A 23820-nucleotide genomic window follows, 5' to 3' on the forward strand; every position below is an offset into this window, starting at 1 on the left:
AATGTGCTTCAGCTCTGTGCCAAACTCTAGTCTAGGCCCCATGGATATATTTGTGAGCCTGATCAAGTCTTCTCATACAGTAGGGTGAGATGGACAGTAAAGAATTACAACCACTAAGTACTGGGAGTTCCCACTGTGGCTCAGCAGGTTAAGAACCTGACACAATGTCTGTGAGGATGTGGTTTCAATCCCTGGCCTCCAGCATTACTGCAACCTGCGGCATAGGTTGCAGATGTGGCTCTGATCTGGAGTTGCCGTGGCTGTGGCGTAGGCCTCAGCTGTAGCTCTGATTCAATCCCAGGCCGGGAACTTCAATATGCCGCAGGTGCAGCCATAAAAAAAATAAAAAATAAACCCACTAAGTATTAAAGTCAGCTATTGCTGAGTGCAATGAAGAAATAGAGCATCCGGTGGAAGAGGAGAGCAGTGGCGTTTCAGGTAAGATGGTCCAGGCGTAGCATCCTCTCTGGTAGAACTGAAGACAGACCTGGATGAAGTGAGGGCACAGACCTGTGAAGAGCTGGCGCCCTGGGCTGGGCTGAGGGAACAGCCAGTGTTTTTCTGTCATTCATAGGTGAATAGTAAGGCCTGTGATAAACAAGGTATTTTTTTCCTTCCCTATTGTATTTTCAGATGGTGCTTTCTTGATACCGAAGTGACGCATTGGGTTTAAGCAACTGCTTGTTGCACAAAAGTCATTAGGAGTGATCAGTTCAGTCTGAAGTCTCATTCAAGTGGACCTGATGTTTAAAATAAATGGAAATATACCTTGTATGATATATTCATGTCTGATGCCACACATCGTGGGTTTCAGTTATCATTGAGAGAACTTCCATGCCCCCATATAGTTTAATGCTTAGCAACACAAAACACTCCGCCTTCATATCTTTGCAAAGAAGTTCTTTGAAGAGAACAATTCAAACCCAAACCTGAGGTCTCTTCCCTTTGCCCTGGGAATGTGGGGATTTGATTTAAAAGGCTTTTTTTTTTTTCAATGTAGATATAAGTCACATACCATAAAATGCACCCAGTCAAAGTATATAAATTATTGAGTTTTAACATGTTCACAGGGTTGTACAGTGTTTACCATTACCTACTTCCAGAACATTTTTTTTTTCTTTTTAGGGCCGCACCTGCAGCATATGGAAGTTCCCAGGCTAGGGGTGGAATCAGAGCTGCAGCTGCCAGCCTGCGCCACAGTCACAGCAACACCAGATCCGAGCCGCGTCTGCGGCCTACACCACAGCTCACGGCAACACCGGATCGTTAACCCACAGAGCAAGGCCAGGGATCGAACCCGCAAGCTCATGGTTCCTAGTCAGTTGGTGTCCACTGCGCCACAATGGGAACTCTCAAGTCTTATCTTTGATCTACACCACAGCTCACAGCAATGCTGGATCCTTAACCCACTAAGCGAGGCCAGGGATCGAACCTCATGGATACTAATCAGGTTCTTTAACTGCTGACCCATGATGGGAATTCCCAGAACACTTTTTTCACCTCCTAAAAAACCCCATACAGGAGCTCCCTTTGTGGCTCAGTGGTTAACAAATCCAACTAGGAACTATGAGGACACGGGTTCGATCCCTGGCCTTGCTCAGTGGGTTAAGGATCTGGCATTGCCGTGAGCTGTGGTGTAGGTCACAGACGTGGCTTGGACCTGGTGTTGCTGTAGCTGTGGCGTAGGCTGGCAGCAACAACTCCGATTCGACCCCTAGCCTGGGAACCTCCATATGCCACGGGTGTGGCCCTAAAAAGATAAAACAAAACAAAACAAAACCCACATAGACAGGTGCTATTAGAAATTGCTATGAAGTGGCTCCTCCTCCCAGGTGCTGGCAATCTCTAATCTACTTCCTGTCACTATTTGCCTGTTCTGCATGTTTCACACACAGGGAATCACAAAATGTGTCCTTTTGTGTTTGGCTTCTTTTACTGACCGTAATGTTTTCAAAGTTGATCTCAGTGATTGGCAGGTTTTTGTTAGGAAGGTGGGAAAGAAAGTTGACTGGAGCAGTGAGATCTCAAGCAAGATTTATTGACCAGCAGAGTGGCCGGGAGCACTGAGCAAGCGGAACTCAGAGCCGCCTGCTCTTGGGGCAAGGGCTTTTTTATAGTCAGGGTGTCATGTGATGGGTCATGTGGTCTCAGGGAGCGAGGGGAAGGGGGCTTGGGAAACAGGGAAAGAGGATTTAGGTCAAGAGTGAATCTTATCAGTCCTTTTGGCTCTGTTTATTCTGAGGTTTAACAGCTCCTTGAATTATCTTGGTCCTGGGTCCTTCATCCGTGCTGGGGTCTGTTTCCTGTTATTTTGGAGCCTAGATGGGACCTTGGTGGTACGGTTGTTTTACCTCCTCCATTTGGTATTCTCCCTCCGGCTTATAGGCACTCCCTAGCAGTCTTAATACCTCCTTCCTTTTATAGCCAAACAGCATTCCATTGTGTGTATCCACCATGTTTTGTTTATCTGCTCATCAACTGATGGACATTTGGGTTGTTTCCACTTTTTGGCTCTTATGGATAATGCTACAATGAGCACTCATATTAATTTTTTTGTGTGGACATATGTTAGGTTTTGGTTTTTTATGGCTGCTCTTTTGGCATATGGAAGTTCCCGGGCCAGAGGTTGAATCCGAGCCACAGCTGCGACCTACACCATAGCTGCGGCGACACTGGATCCTTTCACCTGCTGTGCCAGGCCAAGGATCAAACCCGCACTTCCGCAGCAACCCAAGCTGCTGCAGCCATGTTCTTAACCCATCGTGCCACAGTGGGAACCCCACAGACATATGTTTTTGATTCTCAAGTATAAACCTATAAATATAAATGGCTTTTTAAGAGCACAACTTTAAGAAGGCTTTATCTTTATATATTTCTCACTTAACTCCATCATGTGTCTGTTTCAAAACAATACATTAAGTTATTACCAGTTACTTATTTAAGCTACCAGGTGAATTACTTCATTCTTCTCCAGGAAGCTGAGTAACACTGGCCCCACAGGAAATGCCCCCTGGCTTCTGTCACTCACCGCACTGCATGGCTGGGTGCCAGCATGTCAGCAGCACTCTGATGGGGCATTGGGAATGCAGCTCTGAACAGGGCATCGCTTACCTTTTTGTCAATAACTCTTGCTTCCTGGAAGAATCATAACGTCTTAAAATCTTGAAATTTAAGAACTACATAGGATTCTTGGAACCCATCTAATCCTATCCCTTTGTTTTATAGATCATTGAACTGAGGGAGAGGCCCAAGAGGTTAAAATGTTTGCCTGGGTCCCTAGAGCTGGTTAGTTAGGTAACTAGTATGAGAAACCAAGATCTCTTGACTCAGTTCGGTGCTGTGACTGTTCAACTTCACTTTGACTCTGTTGTCTGAATTTAAAGTCATAAAACAAAAAATAAACATAATTTATGTCGGTGGCATTTTCAGTTTAAAGTTTATAGAAAATGCTTTCTGAGTCTTTGAGGGAAAAGCTGACTATCAGCCTTTTCTTATGAATTCACAGGGACAGGGAGGCAAAATAGGAGTGATATCATTACTTTTAAAATACCGTCACTTTTCGTTGATGCATAAGAAAGAAAGAATTGTAGGCATTTATAAATTCAGAGAGACATAAACAAAGGTCAGTTATTTCTATTCCCTTTAGAGGCAGCCTTTTTTTCTTCTCATCACATTCTAACATTTACTTAACCAGTAGTTTAAAAAGAGGTATAAGGATTGTACGTAATTATATTATCCAAGTATAGCCCAATTACGCAACGGATTATGTAGTTAATCACTTGGATCCTTTAAATGTCATGCTAGATGTAGTTTATCCTTCTCACAGTGAGTCAGAAGCAGGAATGGGTCCATTCACTATTTCCAGTAAATGGCTTACCACCAGCAGGTGTTGTGACTGATGGGAAAGGGTCAGACTGGAACACACACTTATTTGATCTCAGAAATGTACCCTTAGTTCTTACATAGGGCTATGCATGAGGCCTCAGGCAGCTGAGCGTGTTGGCAGCACTGCAGCTACTCCTGAGCTCACAAGAGGCCCTGGATCCCCTCTGTGTCTGGGCATATTATTCCTTAGTGCAAAGCAGAGAACAGGCGTCGGGTCCAGGCAAGGGTCTCAGCTCCACCATCCCATGTGTGATCGGGGGCACATCACCTCAAGATCCACACCTGTCATCTGTAAAATTGTGGTGGAGGGGGGTGTGGATGGACTAGCAGATCTTGAAACACACTCTTGGCTTTAAAGTGCTACGGTTGTACCGCCTAGTAAGATGTCGAGTATATTGGATGGGACGTAGAACAGAAAGATAAGAGCTCAGGTCTTAAAAGTCATTCAGAACCATCTTTGAGTCCAGTGTGACATGAGACAATTTACTTAACTTCCCTAAACTTCCATCGTGTGATACTTAAAAGGGGAATGATGATTGTACGATGACAAAAATACCTAACTCATCGGGCTGTCAAGGAGGAAATGGCATATTGTAAATGCAAAGTCTTTAGCACAGTGCCTGATGAATCTGTGATGCAGTAATTATTTATTAGTAGTAAGTAGTGTTGCGATTTCCTTGAGGAACATTTTATCCTAATAATGTACTCTTCCCTTAAGAAATGAATATAAATCCAGCATATTTAATAATATTATAAACTGTGTAGACTACAGTTTTGTTTTAAAAATGATGAGTAATTAACCCTAAAGTAAACTGGAAAACAACTCATTATTTAGGTGATTAAACAGTAGGCATGATGAAGGACGAAACAGGATACAGAGGTAAAGGGTATGAATTTATCTTCCCCATAGCTTTATTGTTGATTGTAATCTTCCGCATGTATTTTTGGTCTATCTTGATTTGGAGGTAGAATCATCTGTGGAAAATTTAAGTTAATGGCTCTTCAGAAGTGAGACCTACATTATTTTTTGACACAAGATTATTGTAGGTTTTTTTTATCATGTAGAAGTAAATAGTAAATCTTGCCAACCCCAAGTAAGCTGCCCCCCTTGTCATCTCTGCTCTGATTTTTGCATGTACTATTTTGGCATGAACCAAGGACTTAGAAGCTTAATAATTTTGGAGACAGATACCCAGATATTTGTCCTCAGAATATTGGTGTGAAACTATCACTGTTCAATAGCAGTTTGCTAAATGACGTGAAGGAATTTCTTTTCTTTCTTTCTTTTCTTTTTTTTTTTTTTTTTTTTTTTGATAAAATATCTACAGAATCAGAACCCTTGGGGAAGGTAGGACACTCCTAGTTAGATGGTTGATTCTTGGAGAATTACTGTTCAGTTCTCCAAAGGAAAGATGAGCTGTCTGTGGATGTGTAATGTCATGAGAGTGTAGATGAGATTTTTTAATAATCATCTCTGAATTTATATGCCCTGAATTTATATGCCCTGTATGTCCCATGCCTTCACCATCTTATGTTACTTCACTGTTGTAGGAGACGAAGAAAGGAAAAATTTGGACTCCTCATTGCTGTCTGACTAGCTTCCAGTGTAAACAGCTCAATCCAGAAATGCTTTTCACTACATTGTAATTTCTTATTAGGGTAGTATTCTTCAGTCTCTGAAGTTTCTTTCATATTTCTTTTATAGGAGGCCAATTGTAAGAACTTACCCATCCTTTTAAAAAAGGACTTCGAAAGAGATGCTCAGAAGCCATCTCCAAAAACCAGGGTAGGTTTTATCTGTTCTTTCACTGTGTGAAACGTTTAGCAAAATTCTTTATTTTGTGTTTTCATGCTCTGTTGCTTGGGTTTCCCTCAGCGCTTCCCCTTCCACCTTTTTTTTTTTTTGGACCTCACTGTCCATGTAGTATATTTAATTCAAGGTTATATTTATTGATAAATTCTTAGGACACTCCTGTTATTTAACAGACAGTGATATTTTTTAGTAGACAGTTTTACTTCTGCTCAATCAGAATTGTTTCCACTGTATTCCCTATGACACAGAGGCCACTCAGGTGTAATGGAAGGTTACTTCCGGGGGTGAAATAAAATGGGCAACTGTAATTTTTCTTTTGCAAAATAGAAATCACTTCATTGATTTTTTTTTCATGATTATAAAAATAGCACATGATCAGTGGAAATTATTTAAGTAAATTTTAACAAAAAAAATTAAAACCATCATACATATGATAGAATAAAGGGTTCCAATGTGTAAAATTTTGTTTTCCTTACTAAGGTAATTCCAAAATGCCCATAATTGTTTTGCCAGTGAAAAGAAAAACTCCTTTAATCCAAAATACGTTGTGAAAATTTTTTATCATTTATCTACCAGAAAAGTGATTACATTAATTTTAGAGCCCCTTTCCAAATTTTTAACTTTTCTTTTGAGTAGAACTTCTCTTTACTAGATGTCTATAATATTCCTATCTGGCCACTATGATATTTAGAGAGCGGCTTTTTTTCCAGCTCTAAGACAAAATGTTTTCCAAACTTTCTGGAGTCCAATTTAGGCAAGATTTAAAAGAATTTTGGTCTCTGGTTTTAATTGCAGGTTATAATTGTGGCTTTATTTTTAAAGGCAAATCAAGTGAAGTATTGAGTAATTACTTAGTGTCTCATTTGTAGTAAGAGACTACAGTTTATTTCTACAAGAAATAAAAACACCTGTTTAAAACTTATTCCACCTTCATTTTTTTTCTGGAAAATTATTTTAATTATTATGCTTTCCTTTCCAAATTCAAGCAACTTTTGTACCTTTTTCACTGAAATATTTGTGTATACAACTTACAGACAACTAATTCAAATTTTTATTAGAAATCGTGTTTACTATGAATTAATAAAAATTCAGTGTCGAAATATACTCGCCAGGAGTTCCCATTGTGGCTCAGCTGTAACAAACCTGACTGTCGTCCATGAGGTCACAGATTCAATCCCTGGCCTCACTCAGTGGGTCAGGGTCATTCCTGTGAGCTGTTGTGTAGGTCACAGATGCGGTTCAGATCCTGGCCTGCTGTGACTGTGGTGTAGGCCAGCAGCTGCAGCTCTGATTTGACCTCTAGCCTGGGAACTTCCATATTCCACTGGTGCAGCCCTAAAAAAGCAACAACAACAACAAAATACTCACCAAACAAATGCACTGAAAAAAACGTAGGATTCGAGGGACATTTTTAGATAATATTTGCTCATTAACTCCATTTATATTGGCCTAACTACTTTGAGGTGAGAATACCTTAGAGGACTCACTAGGTAAATGAAAGACCATCCTGCAACCTCTTGTAAAAATTCTTTGAAGGGATTCTATTATTCTCATGAAATCAACCCCATTTGGAATATTTCAGGCATATAGAGAATTAATAATTAATGTGCATTGATTATCCTTTTTCCATTTCACTGTATGGTTCATGACCAAGCTAATTCACTATAGAAATTACTTCACTGGTTAATCCTTAGTTTGTAACTTTAGCTTCTTTGTGGTCTTACAGGAGCAAGTTTAAGTTTACATGAGCAAACTAAGCTTTGCGTAGCTCTGCTTAGTTTAGAGGTGATTAAAGTCCTTGTAATTTCAAATCCCCAGAAATGAGGCAGAGCATGTGAGCGGCAAGAGATTATAAGGCCCTAACTCTTTCACTAAGTTTTTGTATCTTAAGATCTTTTTTTCCATCGATTGATCTTTGAAAGCTGAAGCTGAGAACACCTTCGAAATATAATTGGTGTAACAAACAAGCAAACAAAAATATGGTTGGTGTGTCCTTTCTCGAGTGACTTAGTGAGCTATGTCAATGATGTGTATCCTTGGTACTCATGTTACTTCGTTTGGCCTCCATAGCTGTCTTTCTCAGACCTCTCTAGTTGCAGCTGTGTGTGCCTTGGACAGCTCAGTATTTCTGATCCCTATATGGGGGGACATGTAAAATGGTAATCCAGAAATGGCATGTGTCCTTTGGCTCTGGAGATGTCTCTCCAGTCCATGCCATCTGTCCCCATCTGTGTTCCCTCTGCTAGCTGCTGTCTCTACTCTTAGGCAATGGGGAGGATTGTATTTCTCTCCCTTATAAAGGAAAGCTACTTCTTGACCTGGGTCCAGGCTGGGGTGGGAGGAGATACCTCCAGTACACAGTGCCATGACACTTCCTGGATGAGCAATGATCACCAGCCCTGCTAGCTCAGCGACATGCTCATATAACCATTTCATGCCCAGTACTGTGCTGGCTACATATGCCAACAAATCACTGAGACAGATGATACAGAAGGAGCATCAAGGAAACTATTTAAAAGAGATGCAGAACATAGACACAGTTCCTTATGACCTAGTATATCATGATCAGAGAAGAGGAGACTAAGTCTCTTTCTACCTAACACAAGTGCCGATGGCTCTCAATAACCCATATTCACTGGTCCCAGTGTAAGCCCTACAGAGGATTCAGGAACTGAAGGCAGAAAACTACCTTCTCTCCCCTCTTGGCGTATGATCTAGACTTCCTACTGCACTTGCTGTGTTCTTGACCATGATAAAAACAACTAAAGGTCAGGTCTTTGTTTAAAGATGTAAGTCAGATTTCATTCAGTGCTATGATGAAGGTAGCAAACAAAGGATAATCTCTTTCCCTTCCTGACTTTATCAGTGGATAAAATTGCCCTAATAAAAATTAAAGTTATAAGCACGTAATAGTTTTACTTAGTCATTGGATTCTCCAAATGCTTTTACAAACATTTCCTTTAGCAGACCAAGTCATATTAACTATAAAATGTGTGATAAAGGTAATGCAGTTATCAAGTAAACAGTTATGTCATAGCAGCAAATGTTAAATTATTTTTCTTTTCAGGGGTTAATGATTTTAGGGACCTGGCATCATTTATGAAGGAGATTTTCTTCTATGAGACAAATTGTCACAGTTGACTTTTCTTAAATGGTGCTTAACATGCTGATGTCTATTATCAAAGTAAACTAGAAACAGGAGTTCCCGTTGTGGTGCACGGGAAACAAATCCAACTAGTACCCATGAGGATGCAGGTTCCATCCCGGGCCTCCCTCAGTGGGTCGGGGATCTGGCATTGCCGTGAATTGTGGTGTGGGTCACAGATGCGGCTCAGATCCTGTGTTGCTGTGGCTGTGGTGTAAGCTGGCAGCTGTAGCTCCAATTTAGCCTCTAGCCCGGGAATTTCCATATGTCATGGGCGCAGCCCTAAAAGGCAAAAATAGGCAAACAAACAAACTAGAAACAAATGATGTAGGGTTTTGAGAAATTTTAGTAAGAACATCATTTATTTTCAATATGCAAATTAAGAGTAATAAGCATTCAATTTTACCAAGATTCCAAATTATTTTAAAATCACTATTAATGGATGTGAATATATTTTATGGGACTTTAATTCATGTGTGTACACGTGCTTTTAGTATTCTGCTTTTTCCAGCTAGCATTGTTTCACCCCATGCTTCTGCACATCAGCTTAGTTTGCATGCTGCTTCTTTTACTAAACTAATGGTAGTAGTGGCAGAATAGTGATGGTGATGATAGCTAGTATTGATCAAGTGCCAGACTCCACACTAACTACTATGTTTCTTGTTATCTCATGATCCTAACATCTCATATGTAGTCATACCATATTTAGCTATTTTGAATATATGGAACTGCTTCTAATTATCATGACTGTAACAAGCTCTATTAGGTAAGTGTTAATGCAGAGTAGCTTTGCATTATTCAACAGTGTTATTTCTTAGGCTTTATTACCTATAGTAGAATTAACAGATATGAATTGTGGAATGACTAATGCTCCCCAACATACCATCTCTCCTCCCTATTTTGAAATTGCTTATAATTTCTATTCATGTTATTTTAGGCTGACCTTATGCCTGTATCTATACACAGCATATGTTATAGTTTTGCAGGTTTGACAAGTTTGTATTAAAAAGTATATAGTGTATCACCTTCTGCAACTTCGTTTTCTTCTGTTCAGTGTGCTCTTTCAGTGTTCACTTTCAGTAAGACTATAGTACAGTTTATTCGGTATTCTAGCTTTTTCTGATATTTAGGTTGTGGCCAATATTTAGATAATTTCCAAGATTTTGCTATTACAGACCAATTTTAAGTGAATGATTTTCACATGACACCGTTTATGCCCCCATGGACATCGGGACATAAATGAATACGTCTTTGTCCAGGAATTGCACGTGGTCTCTTAAATGTTACTCCAATTTACATGCCCAGCAGCTGCGTGCTTGTTGCCATTTTGCACCTCCTTACAAATCTTGGTGAACCAGAGTTCTTGTTGTTTCCCACAGTCTAATGAATGTGGGATGCATCTTGCTATTGCCTTAATTCACATTTCTCTTAATTTCTCATCATCACCGAGACATTTATTTTTCACTGAATATCCATCTGTTTCACCAAAGCTTCCCAGCCCCATTGCGGGTAGATGAGGCCAGCCAACCACTTTTTGGCCAGTAGACTTGTGAGCAGAAGTGACAAGTGTCACTTCAAAGGCAGAAATTCAAAACTTTTCTAGCACTTTCTTACAGTACATCAACTAGACAGTGAACATGGGTCCTCCAGGGACTTGAGTGGAGCAGTGTCACCTGTCAGCTTGCATTGGATCTGTGTCATGACTGAGAAATAAACCTGTTTTGTTGAGCCACTGAGATTTTTGAGTTAATTTGTGCTTTCAGTATAATATTGTCCACCATGTCGACAGTGTGTATTTCATGTGTTCATATTTTCATATATTTACTAAACTTTGGTCATCCCTGTGATTTTTTTTTTTTTTTTTTTTTTTTTTTTTTGTCTTTTTGCCATTTCTTGAGCTGCTCCCGTGGCACATGGAGGTTCCCAGGCTAGGGGTCGAATCGGAGCCGTAGCCACCGGCCTACGCCAGAGCCACAACAACGTGGGATCTGAGCCACGTCTGTGGCCTACACCACAGCTCACGGCAACGCCGGATCCTCAACCCACTGAGTAAGGCCAGGGATTGAACCCACAACCTCATGGTTCCTAGTCGGATTCATTAACCACTGTGCCACGACAGGAACTCCGTCCCTGTGATTCTTAATCTGTGTACTGATTTCTCCTATCATTGCAAATTTAGCTATTGGGTTTTTTGCTTTTTTCTGACATGATTTGTAAGAGTTTGTTAGTTATTGTCAGCTATATGTGTTCCAAATACTTTCACCCAATTATCTGATTTTTTTTTCCGTATTAAATACAATGTCCTTTAATATATGAAAGCTTTTCATTTCAATAAAGTCAGACTGATCAGTCTTTAGTTTTTGTGCATTTTTACATTTTGTTTAAGAAATTCTCATTTGGGAAGACTTTTTTATTATTTCCTAAAAGTTTACATTTTCTTTTGCGTATGTACAGATAGGTCTTAATCCATTTGAAATTGAATTTTATGTAGCGCATAAAGTAGGACACTAATTTTATGTATGAAATTCAGTCATCTCAGCATATTTGTTCAATAGTTCATATTTCCCCACTTTTTGAAATATCATTTCCATTATACATCAAATGTTTTTATGTCTGTTTCTGGACCATATCATTTGTTGCTTTTTCTGTGTTTATCTTATGTTCTTAGCCGTGTCTTAGTGATATCTGGTAGTATAAGTTTCTTTAACTTTTTATTTTTTTGTCTTTTTGCCTTTTCTAGGGCCGCTCCTGCGGCATATGGAGGTTCCCAAGCTAGGGGTCTAATCGAAGCTGTAGCCACCGGCCTACACCACAGCCACAACAATGCAGGATCCAAGCCACATCTGAAACCTACATCACAGCTCAGGGCAATGCCTGATCCTTAACCCATTGAGGGAGGTCAGGAATCAAACCCACAATCTCATGGTTCCTAGTCAGATTCGTTAACCACTACGCCACGATGGGAACTCCCCTCTTTAACTTTGTTTTTCATCTTGAAAATTATCTTGGCCCTTCTTGTTCCTTTGCTTTTGCAGTTGAATACTGTCTAGTTTCATGAGAAATTTTGGTTAGAATTTAAATTGAATTGATAGATTAGTTTCATGAGCATCACTTCTAACCATGACCTTCATGTGACCTTCCATTTACTTGGGTCTTTTTAAATATCTTTTGAGTTAAAAAAAAAAAACAACAAAACTATAGTTTTCCTCTAAAAGTTATAATTTTTGCCACATCTCCATTTTGGAGATATCATAAATGGAATACTTATTGTATCTTCAAACTTTGTTTCTGATATTTAGTGTTGAAACTCATTTTTCTTGTTGACTTTATAGCTGAAAACCTTGCCAAATTCTCATTAGTTTTAACATTTTGTTGAGCAATTCTCTTTGCCTTCCTTTGTACACAGTCATATCATCTGGAAATAATGAGCACTGTTTATTCCTTTTCAAGCCTTTTATCATTTAATTTCTTTTTTCTTGTGCTATGTTTCACAAGACTCCCAGTATAAGAGTAAATAGAAATGATGATAGCATACCTTCTTGAGTTGCTTCCTGATTTTAAGGGAAAGTTTCTACATGTAGCTTTTATGTATTAGCATGGCCTTTTTCTTTCCTTTTCTTTTCCTTTCTTTCGTTTTTTTTTTTTTTTTTTTTTTTTTTTCCAGATGGGGGTAATTCTTTCACAATGCCAGGCACATAGCAGACCTTCAATAAAGCCTTGAAAATAAACATGTAAATTATTTAATTGCTTCTTTTTTTCATATGAAAATAGTGTCAGTATGTTTTCTTCATAGATGCAGTTATTAGGTTTATGATGTTTGCTGTAGATGTTTGGTAGGTATGTTTTATAAACTTACATTTTGCTAAGATTTTTATTTTGAGTGAATATTAAATTTTAGCAAGTATTTTCTTTTATATCTATTGAGATAATTGCATGATTTTTCTCCCATATTGTTTTATCGTGGGGAGTTATAATCAAAGATTTTCTAACCTTAAACCAAGGTTAAAAAAATCACTGGACTAAATCAGTTCTGAACCTGGCCTTCATGCATATTTTTAAATATCTTGTAAGTTTTGGATAGCTGATATTTTGTTCAGTATTTGTGCATCTAGGTCAATAAATGATTTTTGTTTTACCTACTTTTGGCATAAAGGTTATGCTAGCTTAATTAAATGATTTCGGGAGAATCTTTTTTAATCTGTGAAACAGTTTAAGATGAGATTTATCAGTTCCTTCAAAATTTGGCAGAATTAATCTGTAAACATATCTGGGCATAGGGAAGTTTATTGATTTATTTGTTTTTAATTTTGTTTTGTTTTTATATTTGTTTTGGCAAGTTGATTTTTAACTGCTGGTTCAATTTATTTTGTGCTTGTAGTCCTATTCATGTTTTTTATTTATTCTGAATTAGATTTTTCTTAAAGTGTAGTTGATTTGCAATATTACATCATTTGTAGGTATACAACATAGCGATTCAGTATTTTTATAAAATATACTCCATTTAAAGTTATTATAAAGTATCGACTCTCTTCCCTGTGCTTCATTCGATATCCTTGCAGGTTATTTATTTTATACGTAGTCGTCGTACCTCTTAGTCTCCTTTTGGTTTTTTTAAAAATATTCATTCATTTGTTTATATTGTTTATTCCACATATAAGTAATAACAGAGTATTTGTCTTGCTCTGACTTACTTCTCTAAGCACAATACTGGCAAAGTCCATCCATATTGTTACAAACGGCAAAATTTCATTCTTCTTTATGGCTGAGTAGTATTTCATCGTACATGCATGTCTGTGTGTCTCTCTCTGTCTGTGGGGTGTATGTGTCTATACAGACAGACACACACATATATTTGTGTCACATCTTCTTTATCCATTCATTTGCTGAGGGACATTTAGGTTGCTTCCATGTCTTGGCTATTGTAAACAGTGCTGCTGTGAATATTGGAGATGTATGTATCTTTTCAAATTAGTGTTTTTGTTTTCTTTAGGTATATACTCAGGAGTGCAAATGCTGGATCATTTAGGAGTTCTTTTTTTAGCTTTTTCATGTTATATTTTCTAGGAAATTGTCTATTTTAACTAATTAGCATAAAATAGTTTAACATTCTTTTTTTGTAGTTTTTCCTTAAGTTGGTTTACCATGTCATTTTAGCTTCGGCTATACAGCACAGTGATTGAGTTACATACGTATGTATTCTTTTTTCAAACTCTTTTCCCTTATGGGTTATTACAAAATACTGAGTATAGTTCCCTATGGTAGGTCCTTGTTGTTTATCCATTTTTATATAGTATTGTGTATATGTTAATTCCCAACTTCCTAATGTATACCTCTGTTCCCCTTTCTACTTTGGTAAGTGTAAGCTTGTTTTCTATATCTATGGGTCTATTTCTATTTTTCTAAATATGTCCATTGGTGTCTTTTTTTTCTTCTTAAGATTCCACATATAAGTGATATGATATTTGTCTTTCTCTGTCTGACTTACTTCACTTAGAATAATTTCTAGGTCCACCCATGTTGCTGCAAATGGCATTTTTCATTCTTTTTTATGGCTGAGTAATATTCTGCTATATATATGTACCACAACTTCTTTATCTATCCCTTTGTTGATGGACATTTAGGTTGCTTCTGTGTCTTGGCTATTGTAAATAGCATTGCTGTGAACATTGAGGTGCATGTATATTTTCTAATTAGAGCTTTCATCTTTTCTGGATATATGCCCAGGAGTGGGATTGTGGGATCATATGGTAATTCTATCTTTAGCTTTTTAAGGAAGCTCCATGCTGTTCTCTATAGTAATGGTACCAATTTATATTCCTACCAATAGCGAAGGAGGGTTCCTTTTTATCTACATCCTCTCCAACAATTATTTTCATAATGGCCTTTCAGAGTAAGGTAATACCTCATTGTACTTTTGATTTGCATTTCTTTAATGATTTGTGATGTTTCCTCTTATTTTTAAAATACTTATTTTATCTGTAATTATAGTTCTTTTTTCATTTTTAATATTACCTTTGGGGATGTTTTCTGTTTTACTTTGATTAGGCTTGCCAGAAATTTGTGTATTTTCTTAGTCTTTACAGTTTAGTTTTGTTGATTCTGTGTTGTATCATTGCCCATTTCAATATCTCTGTTATTATTTCCTGTTTTCTCTATATCTTTTATTTATAACATCAAATTTTTTCTAATGTCTGTCACTTTTCCTCCATAAAAATATATTTTAAATATGTTTTCCATGTGATATGGTACTGAAGCCTGATGGCCGATTCTTTTAAATGTATTTGCCCTGCTTATAAGCAGCCTCTTCTGATGTATTGAATGTTTTGTTACTTTAGAGAACTCTTTAAGAATCATGTCATTTTCTTCCCTTTTTTGGTAGAATGCTTTCACAATGCCAGGTACATCTGGCTCATTTAACCTCTATATATAGTACAACCTCAATAAATAGTTGAGAAAGAATGAATCTGTCAATCACTTTTTTCTTGTTTGTTTCTTTTCTTTTTTTTTTTTTTTTTTAGGGCTGTACTCATGGCATAAGGAGGTTCCCAGGCTATGGGTCGAATCGGAGCTGTAGCCACTGGCCTTCGCCACAGCCACAGCAACTCAGGCTCTGAGTCGCATCTGCAACCTACACTACAGCTCACAGCAGTACCGGATCCTTAACCCAGATTGTACGCAAAACCTCATGGATGCTAGTCAGGTTCGTTAACTGCTGAGCCACGACAGGAAGTACTCTCTTACTTCTTATGAAAGCAGTGGATGTCTCTGTGTGTCTGGTTATGTAGAATTTGCTCTTGTAAAAATCTAGTAAAATTTAGTACATTTTTCTTTGAAAAGGGCTCAATAACCATTAAACACATAATTATATCTGGAATTTAAGATTTAGGGTTTATGTATTTCTTTTCTTGATTTGTCTCTTTAGAGCTTTGCTTGTAATAATTTCCCATCTACTTGTCCTACCCTGATATGTGTATGAATATAGTTTTATTTCACTAGATAGGAAATGTTCCATATTTTTCCATCTCACCTATAGGTGCTGGGTGATTAAAAAAAAAAATTTTAAGTGAATACCTTTGTTCATTTATTGCTGTAGTTATTTCTGTGACTACATCTTTAATTTTTTTATAAGCATATTCATTATTTTGTTTCCTAAATCACCACTAATCTATTTGAAGAATTCCTGGAATATCTCTAAAATTAATGACATGGAAATTCAGTTATTCAGATAGTATTTTCCTATGTTCTATGATATTTTATAACATACATATATACTTTCAAGTAAAAAATAATACCTGGTTAAATAGTTATTTTAAATAATAATGCAAATATAGTGGTATATCTGGGTGTACCTTCCTAATCACTTAAAGAATTTGGCTCATTTGGCCTCTATACTTAGCCTTTTTCCAGATGCTATGAGCAGTTGTGACCCCAGGCCAAAGAATGGAAGGTCCCCTAAGAGCTCTCTCCAGCCTGGCTCTGCTGTGATGTGCACTCACTGGTCATGAGTACCCAGCTTCCTAAGACTGGGTATAGATACCCAATCCCCAGCTTTCCCCAGCCACATTCACCTGCTCTTGCCTACCTTCCCTGCCTTGACAAACGCCCTGAAGTGTATGCTCCGTTGGGACATTTCATGACATTTGTCCTACACCAGCTGCTAGGGATGCAAAGTTGAAAAGCCAGTCGCTGTCTCAAGAGCTCCTGTTGTGACTCAGTGGAAACGAACCCAACTAGTATCCATGAGGATGCAGGTTCAGTTCCTGGCCTCACTCAGTGGATGAAGGATCTGGCGTTGCTGTGAGCTGTGTTGCAGGTCGCAGACGCGGCTCGGATCTGGCATTGCTGTGGCTGGGGTGTAGTCCAGCAGCTGCAGTGCCAGTTAGACTCCTAGTCTGGGAATGTCTATTGCCAAAAGAAAGGGAGGGAGGGAAGAAAGGAGAGGAAAGAAAAGGGAAGGAAAGATAAGAAATAAAAGCTACTGACTCTTAGCTGAAGGAACCCAGACACAAGCAACTGAATTAAGACAGCACGTGTGCTAGACTGATTTTCTGATCTCGGATCTTCACTATCCTATTTTGCAAGCCACCAAATCTTAGCCTGGTTGCCCTGATTTCTCAGTAACCCTAAAGATCTCACTGATCGTTTTGTTCCACTTTCCCCTGGTTTGTCCTGTTCTACAGTTGTGACCAAAGTCTAATCAAGGTTATTAACATCAACTTTGGTTACAAATAGCCCCATAATGTTGCTGGCTTCGTTCATAAAGTTTATTTCTCACTCCTGTCATAGTCCAGTGTAGGTGGGGTAGGGTTCCTAGGGATTAAGCTTCCAAGCAGTGATACAAATCACTGTGTCACCTAAAAGGGTGGCTTCTAGGAGTTGTCCTTGTGGCTCAACACGTTAAGAGCCCAACTAACATCCATGAGGATGCAGGTTCAATCCGTGGCCTCGCTCAGTGGGTTAAGGATCCAGCATTGCCATGAGCTGCAGGGTAGGTTGCAGACATGGCTCAGATCCCACGTTGCCATGGCTGTGGTATAGGCTGGCAGCTACAGCTCCGATTCGACCCCTCACCTGGGAACTTCCATATACAGCAGGTGTGGCCATAAAAAAAAAAAAAAAAAAAAAAAGAGGGTGATGTCTAATATGAAGAATGAAAAAGAAAAAGTGTGTGCAAAGTTCATAGGCACTTAACCACCTTAGCATAGAAGCAACTCTTACCGCCTTCTGGTCACTTCCAGGACTCAGTAACATTTGTGGGACCCTGGGAAATGTTTTCCAGTGTGCCCAGGAAGGGGAAGATGAAATAGCAATTGATGAATATATAACATTGTTGTTGCCACAGCCTGCCTTTCTGTTTAAAAATGCATTTTTTTTTCCATTTCTCTTACCGTGCAGAAAGCACACCCAATCCTTCTGCAAGGATGAAAATCCAAAGAACCAACCAGGCATTACAACCAGCTCAGTCTCCAGAATACCTGAGAGACACATCAACGCTCCATCAAGTCCAGACATGGTTCCCCTTTGTCTGAGAAGACAAGTTGTCCACCCTCCCTCCACCCCAGATACAGAGTGGACACAAAGCAGCCCCATTTGTACCCCAGTTAGAACACATGCATGAGCACAGAAGTAGTGCAGCCACTTTGATCTTTTTTTTTATTATTTATTTATTATTTTTTAATAGTTATTTCCCCAGTACAATTTTTTTTTCTACCGTACAGCATGGTGACCCAGTTACACATACATGTTATATATTCTTTTTTCTCCCATTATCATGCTCCATCGTAAGTGACTAGACATAGATCTCAGGGCTACACAGCAGGATCTCATTGCTAATCCATTCCAAAAGCAATAGTTTGCATCTATTAACCCCAACCTCCCAATCCGCCTCACTCCCTTCCCCTCCCTCTTGGCAACCACAAGTCTATTCTCCAAGTCCTTAATTTTCTTTTCTGTGGAAGGGTTCATTTGTGCTGTATAGTAGATTCCAGATATAAGTGATATCATTTGGTATTTGTCTTTCTCTTTCTGACTGACTTCACTCAGGATGAGAGTCTCTAGTTCCATCCATGCTGCTGCAAATGGCATCGTTTTGTTCTTTTTTATGGCTGAGTAGTATTCCATTGTGTATATATACCACATCTTCCTGTAGTGCAGGCAATTTGATTAGGCCTTGAGTCTGCTTCTGTGAAGAACTCCACTATCCTTTTTCTCTCTGATAGCTGCCTTTACCTTTTAGACTCCCTTCTCTGTCATTAGTCCCCTCAAAATAGATATAGCAACCATGTCTTCCTTAAACTACAGCTTGCCTCCTGGTCATGGAAGTTTGGTGTTTCAGCAATTATTTTACCTCTTGGACAGCGAAGACTTTTTCCTTAGTCTGGGCTGAGTTTTTTTGTGCTGGGGATGGTGGTTTGTTGATTCATTTGCTGTAGTGTGAGGGGGGTTGACAGTAAATGCCCTCAAAATGTAGAAACATAACTGATGTCCAATCTGTTTGCTTTCAGCCAGTTCCGTGAAGCAGTTAAAATCCTCCAAGTATGTTGTTTCCTCCTCTGCCTTCAGATCTCGGGGGAATTCTTGTTCATTAGAAGAAATTAACCAGAACCCTACTGGCAAGGGATTCTGGGAAATGCAGTCTCCATGCTTTATTACCCCTGCATTACACAGCTGTCTTATAAAATCACATGAACCTGTTTCAAAGCAGTAGGATGATTAAATTGATTAGTGCTGACTTTGTGGAAGATACAGAGTTTAAGTCCAATTTTTCAAAAGAAGAATTGGAGGACTTGACAGAGGAAAAGTTTCAGTGAGAACGGCATAAGCCAAGCCTAGAAGGAGAAAAGGAGCATTTCGTATTTTGATCCCTGTTTATCGGCCAGACATGGGTGGAAGGTTTAGGAAGGGAAAGGAGAAGGAGATAAATTCTGAAAGATGGGCTGTGGCCAGATTGTTAATGGGTGTGATTATTAAATCTTGCATCAAGGTTGTCATGCTATGGGACAAAATTTATTAAACAAACAGGAAATATGCAGAAAAAAATCTAAGAATAAAAGGAAATTAATTTTTGTGCAACAGGGACAGAGTTCTAGAACAGTAAAAACAGGCACATATAGGAACACAAAGAAAAGATAATAATTATCAGAGTGTTGTTTTTTTGGGGGGTTGGGGGTTTTTTTGGTTTTGTTTTTCGTCCTATCAGGTGACTAGAGAAGGGTGGCGGGTGGCTTTAATGAACAGAATGAACTGTTGGCTTTACCGTGTGACAGAAGCAACCCTGTCACTTAAGAGTCGTTTGTCCTGAGGCACATTACAGAATATTTTGCAATCTTGGTATTCTAAATTATAAAAAATAACCTAATAACAGTCATATGGATGTCACTATTTACCGTTTGCTAGACACTGTGAAAAATATTTCTAATATTACTTTATGAAATCCTCATAGCACTATAGGATAGAAATAACCTCATACGGCCTTGATTACACCTCAGTAATAAAGAAATCCCAGAGTCGTAGTGATTTAAAACTACATCTCTTTCTTGCTCACGCTATTTGTCCAATTGAACTTGACAAGGGAGCGCTGCTTATGCTGGTTCCTTGAGGACCCGTTCTGACAGCAGCCCCTCCCAAATGTGGCCAGTTACTTGTACCAGAGGAAGAAGAAAGGGTTCTGTAGGATCTTGCATTGACCGTAAGATGCCCTGGCCCGGAAATAAGTCCATCACTTTTGGTCATAACTCATTAGCCAGGACTAATCGTGTTGCCCCACCCAGCCACACTGGGAACAGGAAATACAGCCCTGTGATGTGTCCAGGAGAAACGTTAATAAGTTGTTTTCCTTCTTCATGGATGAAAAAAGTATTGGCTTAGAGAAGCTAGTTCATTTCCCCAAGATTCTATGACATCTTGGATATATTTGACAATCCGGATATATATGACAATCCGGATATATTTGATGTTAAAACTCAACTTCCCCACCCTCATAGCCCCTATCCCATTTCTGGAGTCCTACACGCTGTGTTGTGTTATACTGCCTCCTTTGTACTGAAGTCGTGAGAACTAAAGATAAGTGAGTCATTAGTAAACTGCCGGCACGTGGAGTCGTAAGCAAGCAGGACCTAGTGAAGTTAGCTTTTTTCCTTCTCTTTTACGTCTTAACTCAGTCTGTCTTAAGTGCGAAAGCTCTACACTGTTCTTATAGCGACTGTGTGTTTGCTCTGTGATGACAGGACAGCAGCTGTTCTCAGTTACCAACATTAGACACCTTTTGTGTGTAAAGGCGTCCAATTGCACATGACTTCTTGTTCTCATCGGGCAGTGTGTAAAGGCGTCCAATTGCACATGACTTCTTGTTCTCATCGGGCATTCTGAAAACCGTTTTCTAAGTCAACTAAGCTCCTAGAAGGCAGCTCTGGTCACCACTGTATCACCAGCACACACTCAAGCTTTTGGAATACTGGACTCCATCAGACTGTTCTACCAAACTCTTCATATAATAAACTAAATAGGCTTTAGAGGGGTGTCCCAGGGATCCAAAGCCTTCCCAATAATGTGGCTGTTGCATTGGAAAGTTACAGGTGAAGTGTCACATCAGAAAAAGTTTGGACTTTTTCCTCATTGTGATTGTCCTTGTTTGTTAAGGCCTCATACCCAGAATTTATAGGCATTAAATAGCTTTATAAATGCTAACGAAGATTAAAGCCATCACTCGATACTGCCTTAATTCTCATAATTCTAAATCATTAGCTTTATCTAGTAATTGTGTTGAAAACCAACACTGAGAGACTATTTAGTTTACTTTGCCTCTCAAATGTTAATGGAATGCATTTTCAATAAAAGAACAAAATTCCAGAGGTGGGCCATAACTTGACTCCTTTAAAATGATTTATCAAAACATCTATACTTTCTGTTTTGAGACATATGATATGTAGAAAAAAGTTAGTTCATCTATGTTTATAAAAGAAAAAATTACGGGTAGAGTGTCCCCATTGACTTTATCTAATTCCTGCTTCCAAATAGGCTACTACTTTTATGAACAGTCTTTTTATGGACATACAGTTTCTCTTCAAAGTACCCAATGGCTTTAGCTCAAATATCTCTCTAGCAGGGAGTGGATCAGGAAATGCTCAGAAAGAGAAAAGATTTGTTTATTCAACTAAGCCGTCTTGGAATGAGCGCCACCACTGGTCCCATGATAAGGGGCCTTGTTAAGGGATGGATACAGTACAGGGAGTAAGAGGTGTAAGGTAAGATTCCAGGGCAAATGGAGATGGACCTTGAATAGGAGATTCATACTCATTATTATTTTTTTTTTTTTTTTGGCCACTTCCTCGGCATGTAGAAATTCCCGGTCCAGGGATCAAAACCTCACCATAGCAATAACTAGAGCTGGACAATGCAGGACAGTTCTAGACAATGCCAGACCCTTAACCCACTGAGCCACTAGGGAACTCCTTTTCTTTTTCCATACTCATAAATTTAAACCTTATTAAATCCACAGTGAGGAGCCATTGAAATTTTTATGTTGTTGTTTATTATAAAAGTCAAATACATTGAAAAAACACAGTGAAGGAAAAAAGCAAAAATCCAACCCCCTTTTCTACCTCTGTTCATCACTATTAGAATTTTGGTACATGTTTTTGCTTCTTGTCCTACATGCATGTGGGTGTGTTTGAAAGATATATTGCTTTCATAAGCAATTTAATTTCCTTCTATTTCCCTTAATGTTTTACTCTAAGCATTTTCTGTGTTCGTACAGACTTCATAGTAACAGTAATGATCATTCTCATTTTATTTCAGGCTTTTAGTGATATATTCAGTACTGTAAATACCGCATGGTTAAACATTTTTAGCATAAGGTTTATTTCTTAGCTAGAACTATTTCCTAGGGATAGACTGATAAAAGGGGCTTTACCGGTTTAAAAGAGGTAAATATTTTTAGGGCCCTTAAAACATATTGCTCAGTTAAATTTTTACTAAAGAGTTATAAAAATATACACAGCCACTGGGAAATATGAGAGTGCAAACTGCATATCCTCATCAGCATTAGGTATTATAATTTAATCATTGCCTGTGAGCCAACAGGACTAAAATTAAGATTTGTCCTAAATTGCATGCTCTACCTATTTCTAATGAAATTCTATGTATTTCTGTATTTAGGCCATTATTTACATTCCCTCTTTTGTGAAGTAGCTTTCAATTCAAAATACTTTTCTATTTAGCACTTAATTGCAATCTCAGTGTTCTTCTTAAGAAGCCATGTGAATTAATTACACATCGAAAGTGCTGGCAGTGAAGATTTCTGAGTTAAGAAGTAATGGACCAGTGTATATTAAGATTTATCTGCCTGTGGTCTATTGAATAGATTTTAGAACTGAATCCCAGGAAGAAAAATTCGTATTACATTACTTTTTATGATAATACTGGTCTGACACTGGACAGAGTTGTTTTTTATTCCTCCATTGCATTCATACTACAGAATGATAATACTGTACTTTTCAAAGTGTTTTCCTCTTAAGTTTAAATTTTCATCATTTACATTTCATTTTTCGCAATAGAAACTTTACCTGTCCTTAGGGAAGAAGGAAGCACAGAGAAAGATTTGCTTTAGATCACAGGCTCAGGATAGAAACCTAAATTTAGACTGCCAGAATCTCAGTTTAGAGTTAATCTTGGGTTTTGAATTTTGGCATAATTAAAGAGAATGTAAATATATGAATTACGCATATTATTGCAAGTGGTTTGATTTCCTCGGGGCACATAGTGATCTTGCTTTCGTGTTCTGAATTTTTTGCCCTTTGACGTTAGTCCCTTTGGTTATTTCATGCTTAGTCATGTCTGTTTTGATTTTCTTCTCTTTGTCTTACCAGGCATTTAGCCTGTAATATTATAGCCTACATTACTTACTTAGTTTTTCAAAATACTAATTGTTTACCACATAATAGGCATTGAACTAGGAGCTAAGCACTTAGATATTAAACTTGGTACATGAAGTTTTCAATCTAGGGAGGAACATAAATTAGCACTCAAATATTTAATTGCGAATTTTATAAATTGCTAGAAGGGAAAAGAGTGCACTGACAGCATCTAGCAGTGGTACCTGGTTTAAACTGATGCACGCAGGGAAGAACTTTCAAAGGAGTTACGTTTCTTTTGAGACCAAAGATGAGTGAGAGTAGGTGAGGAAGGGATGCAGGGTGGTAGGTGGAGAATTTCCAAACATGTTAAGAACATGTAAGAAGGGCTTGGGGCTAGAACAGGCCACTGGGAGGAGGCTGAACCCAGTGAAAGTACCTTCTCATGAGGCTGGAGGAGGGCTTTCCAGGCTATTAAGAATTACAAGGCACAGCATGGGAGAAAATCTTTGCCAACAATGCAACAGACAAGGGCCTAATCTCCAAAATATACAAGCAACTCATGCAACTCAACAACGACAACAAAAAAACCCAATTGAAAAATGGGCAGAAGACCTAAAGAGACA

The 23820-nt window shown here is 38.4% G+C and overlaps 1 protein-coding gene across 1 annotated transcript in view; it reads left to right on the forward strand.

Moving 5' to 3' along the window:
• The window catches only part of FAM13A (family with sequence similarity 13 member A), a 306151-nt gene that overhangs the window by 125660 nt on the left and 156671 nt on the right, over positions 1-23820 (forward strand). Inside the window, 1 exon segment of the mRNA XM_021100748.1 lies at positions 5591-5671. Within this exon segment, the coding sequence (XP_020956407.1) occupies positions 5591-5671 (81 nt within the window).

The sequence above is a fragment of the Sus scrofa genome, chromosome 8 (assembly GCF_000003025.6).
Source record: "Sus scrofa isolate TJ Tabasco breed Duroc chromosome 8, Sscrofa11.1, whole genome shotgun sequence".
Taxonomy (NCBI): Eukaryota; Metazoa; Chordata; class Mammalia; order Artiodactyla; family Suidae; genus Sus; species Sus scrofa.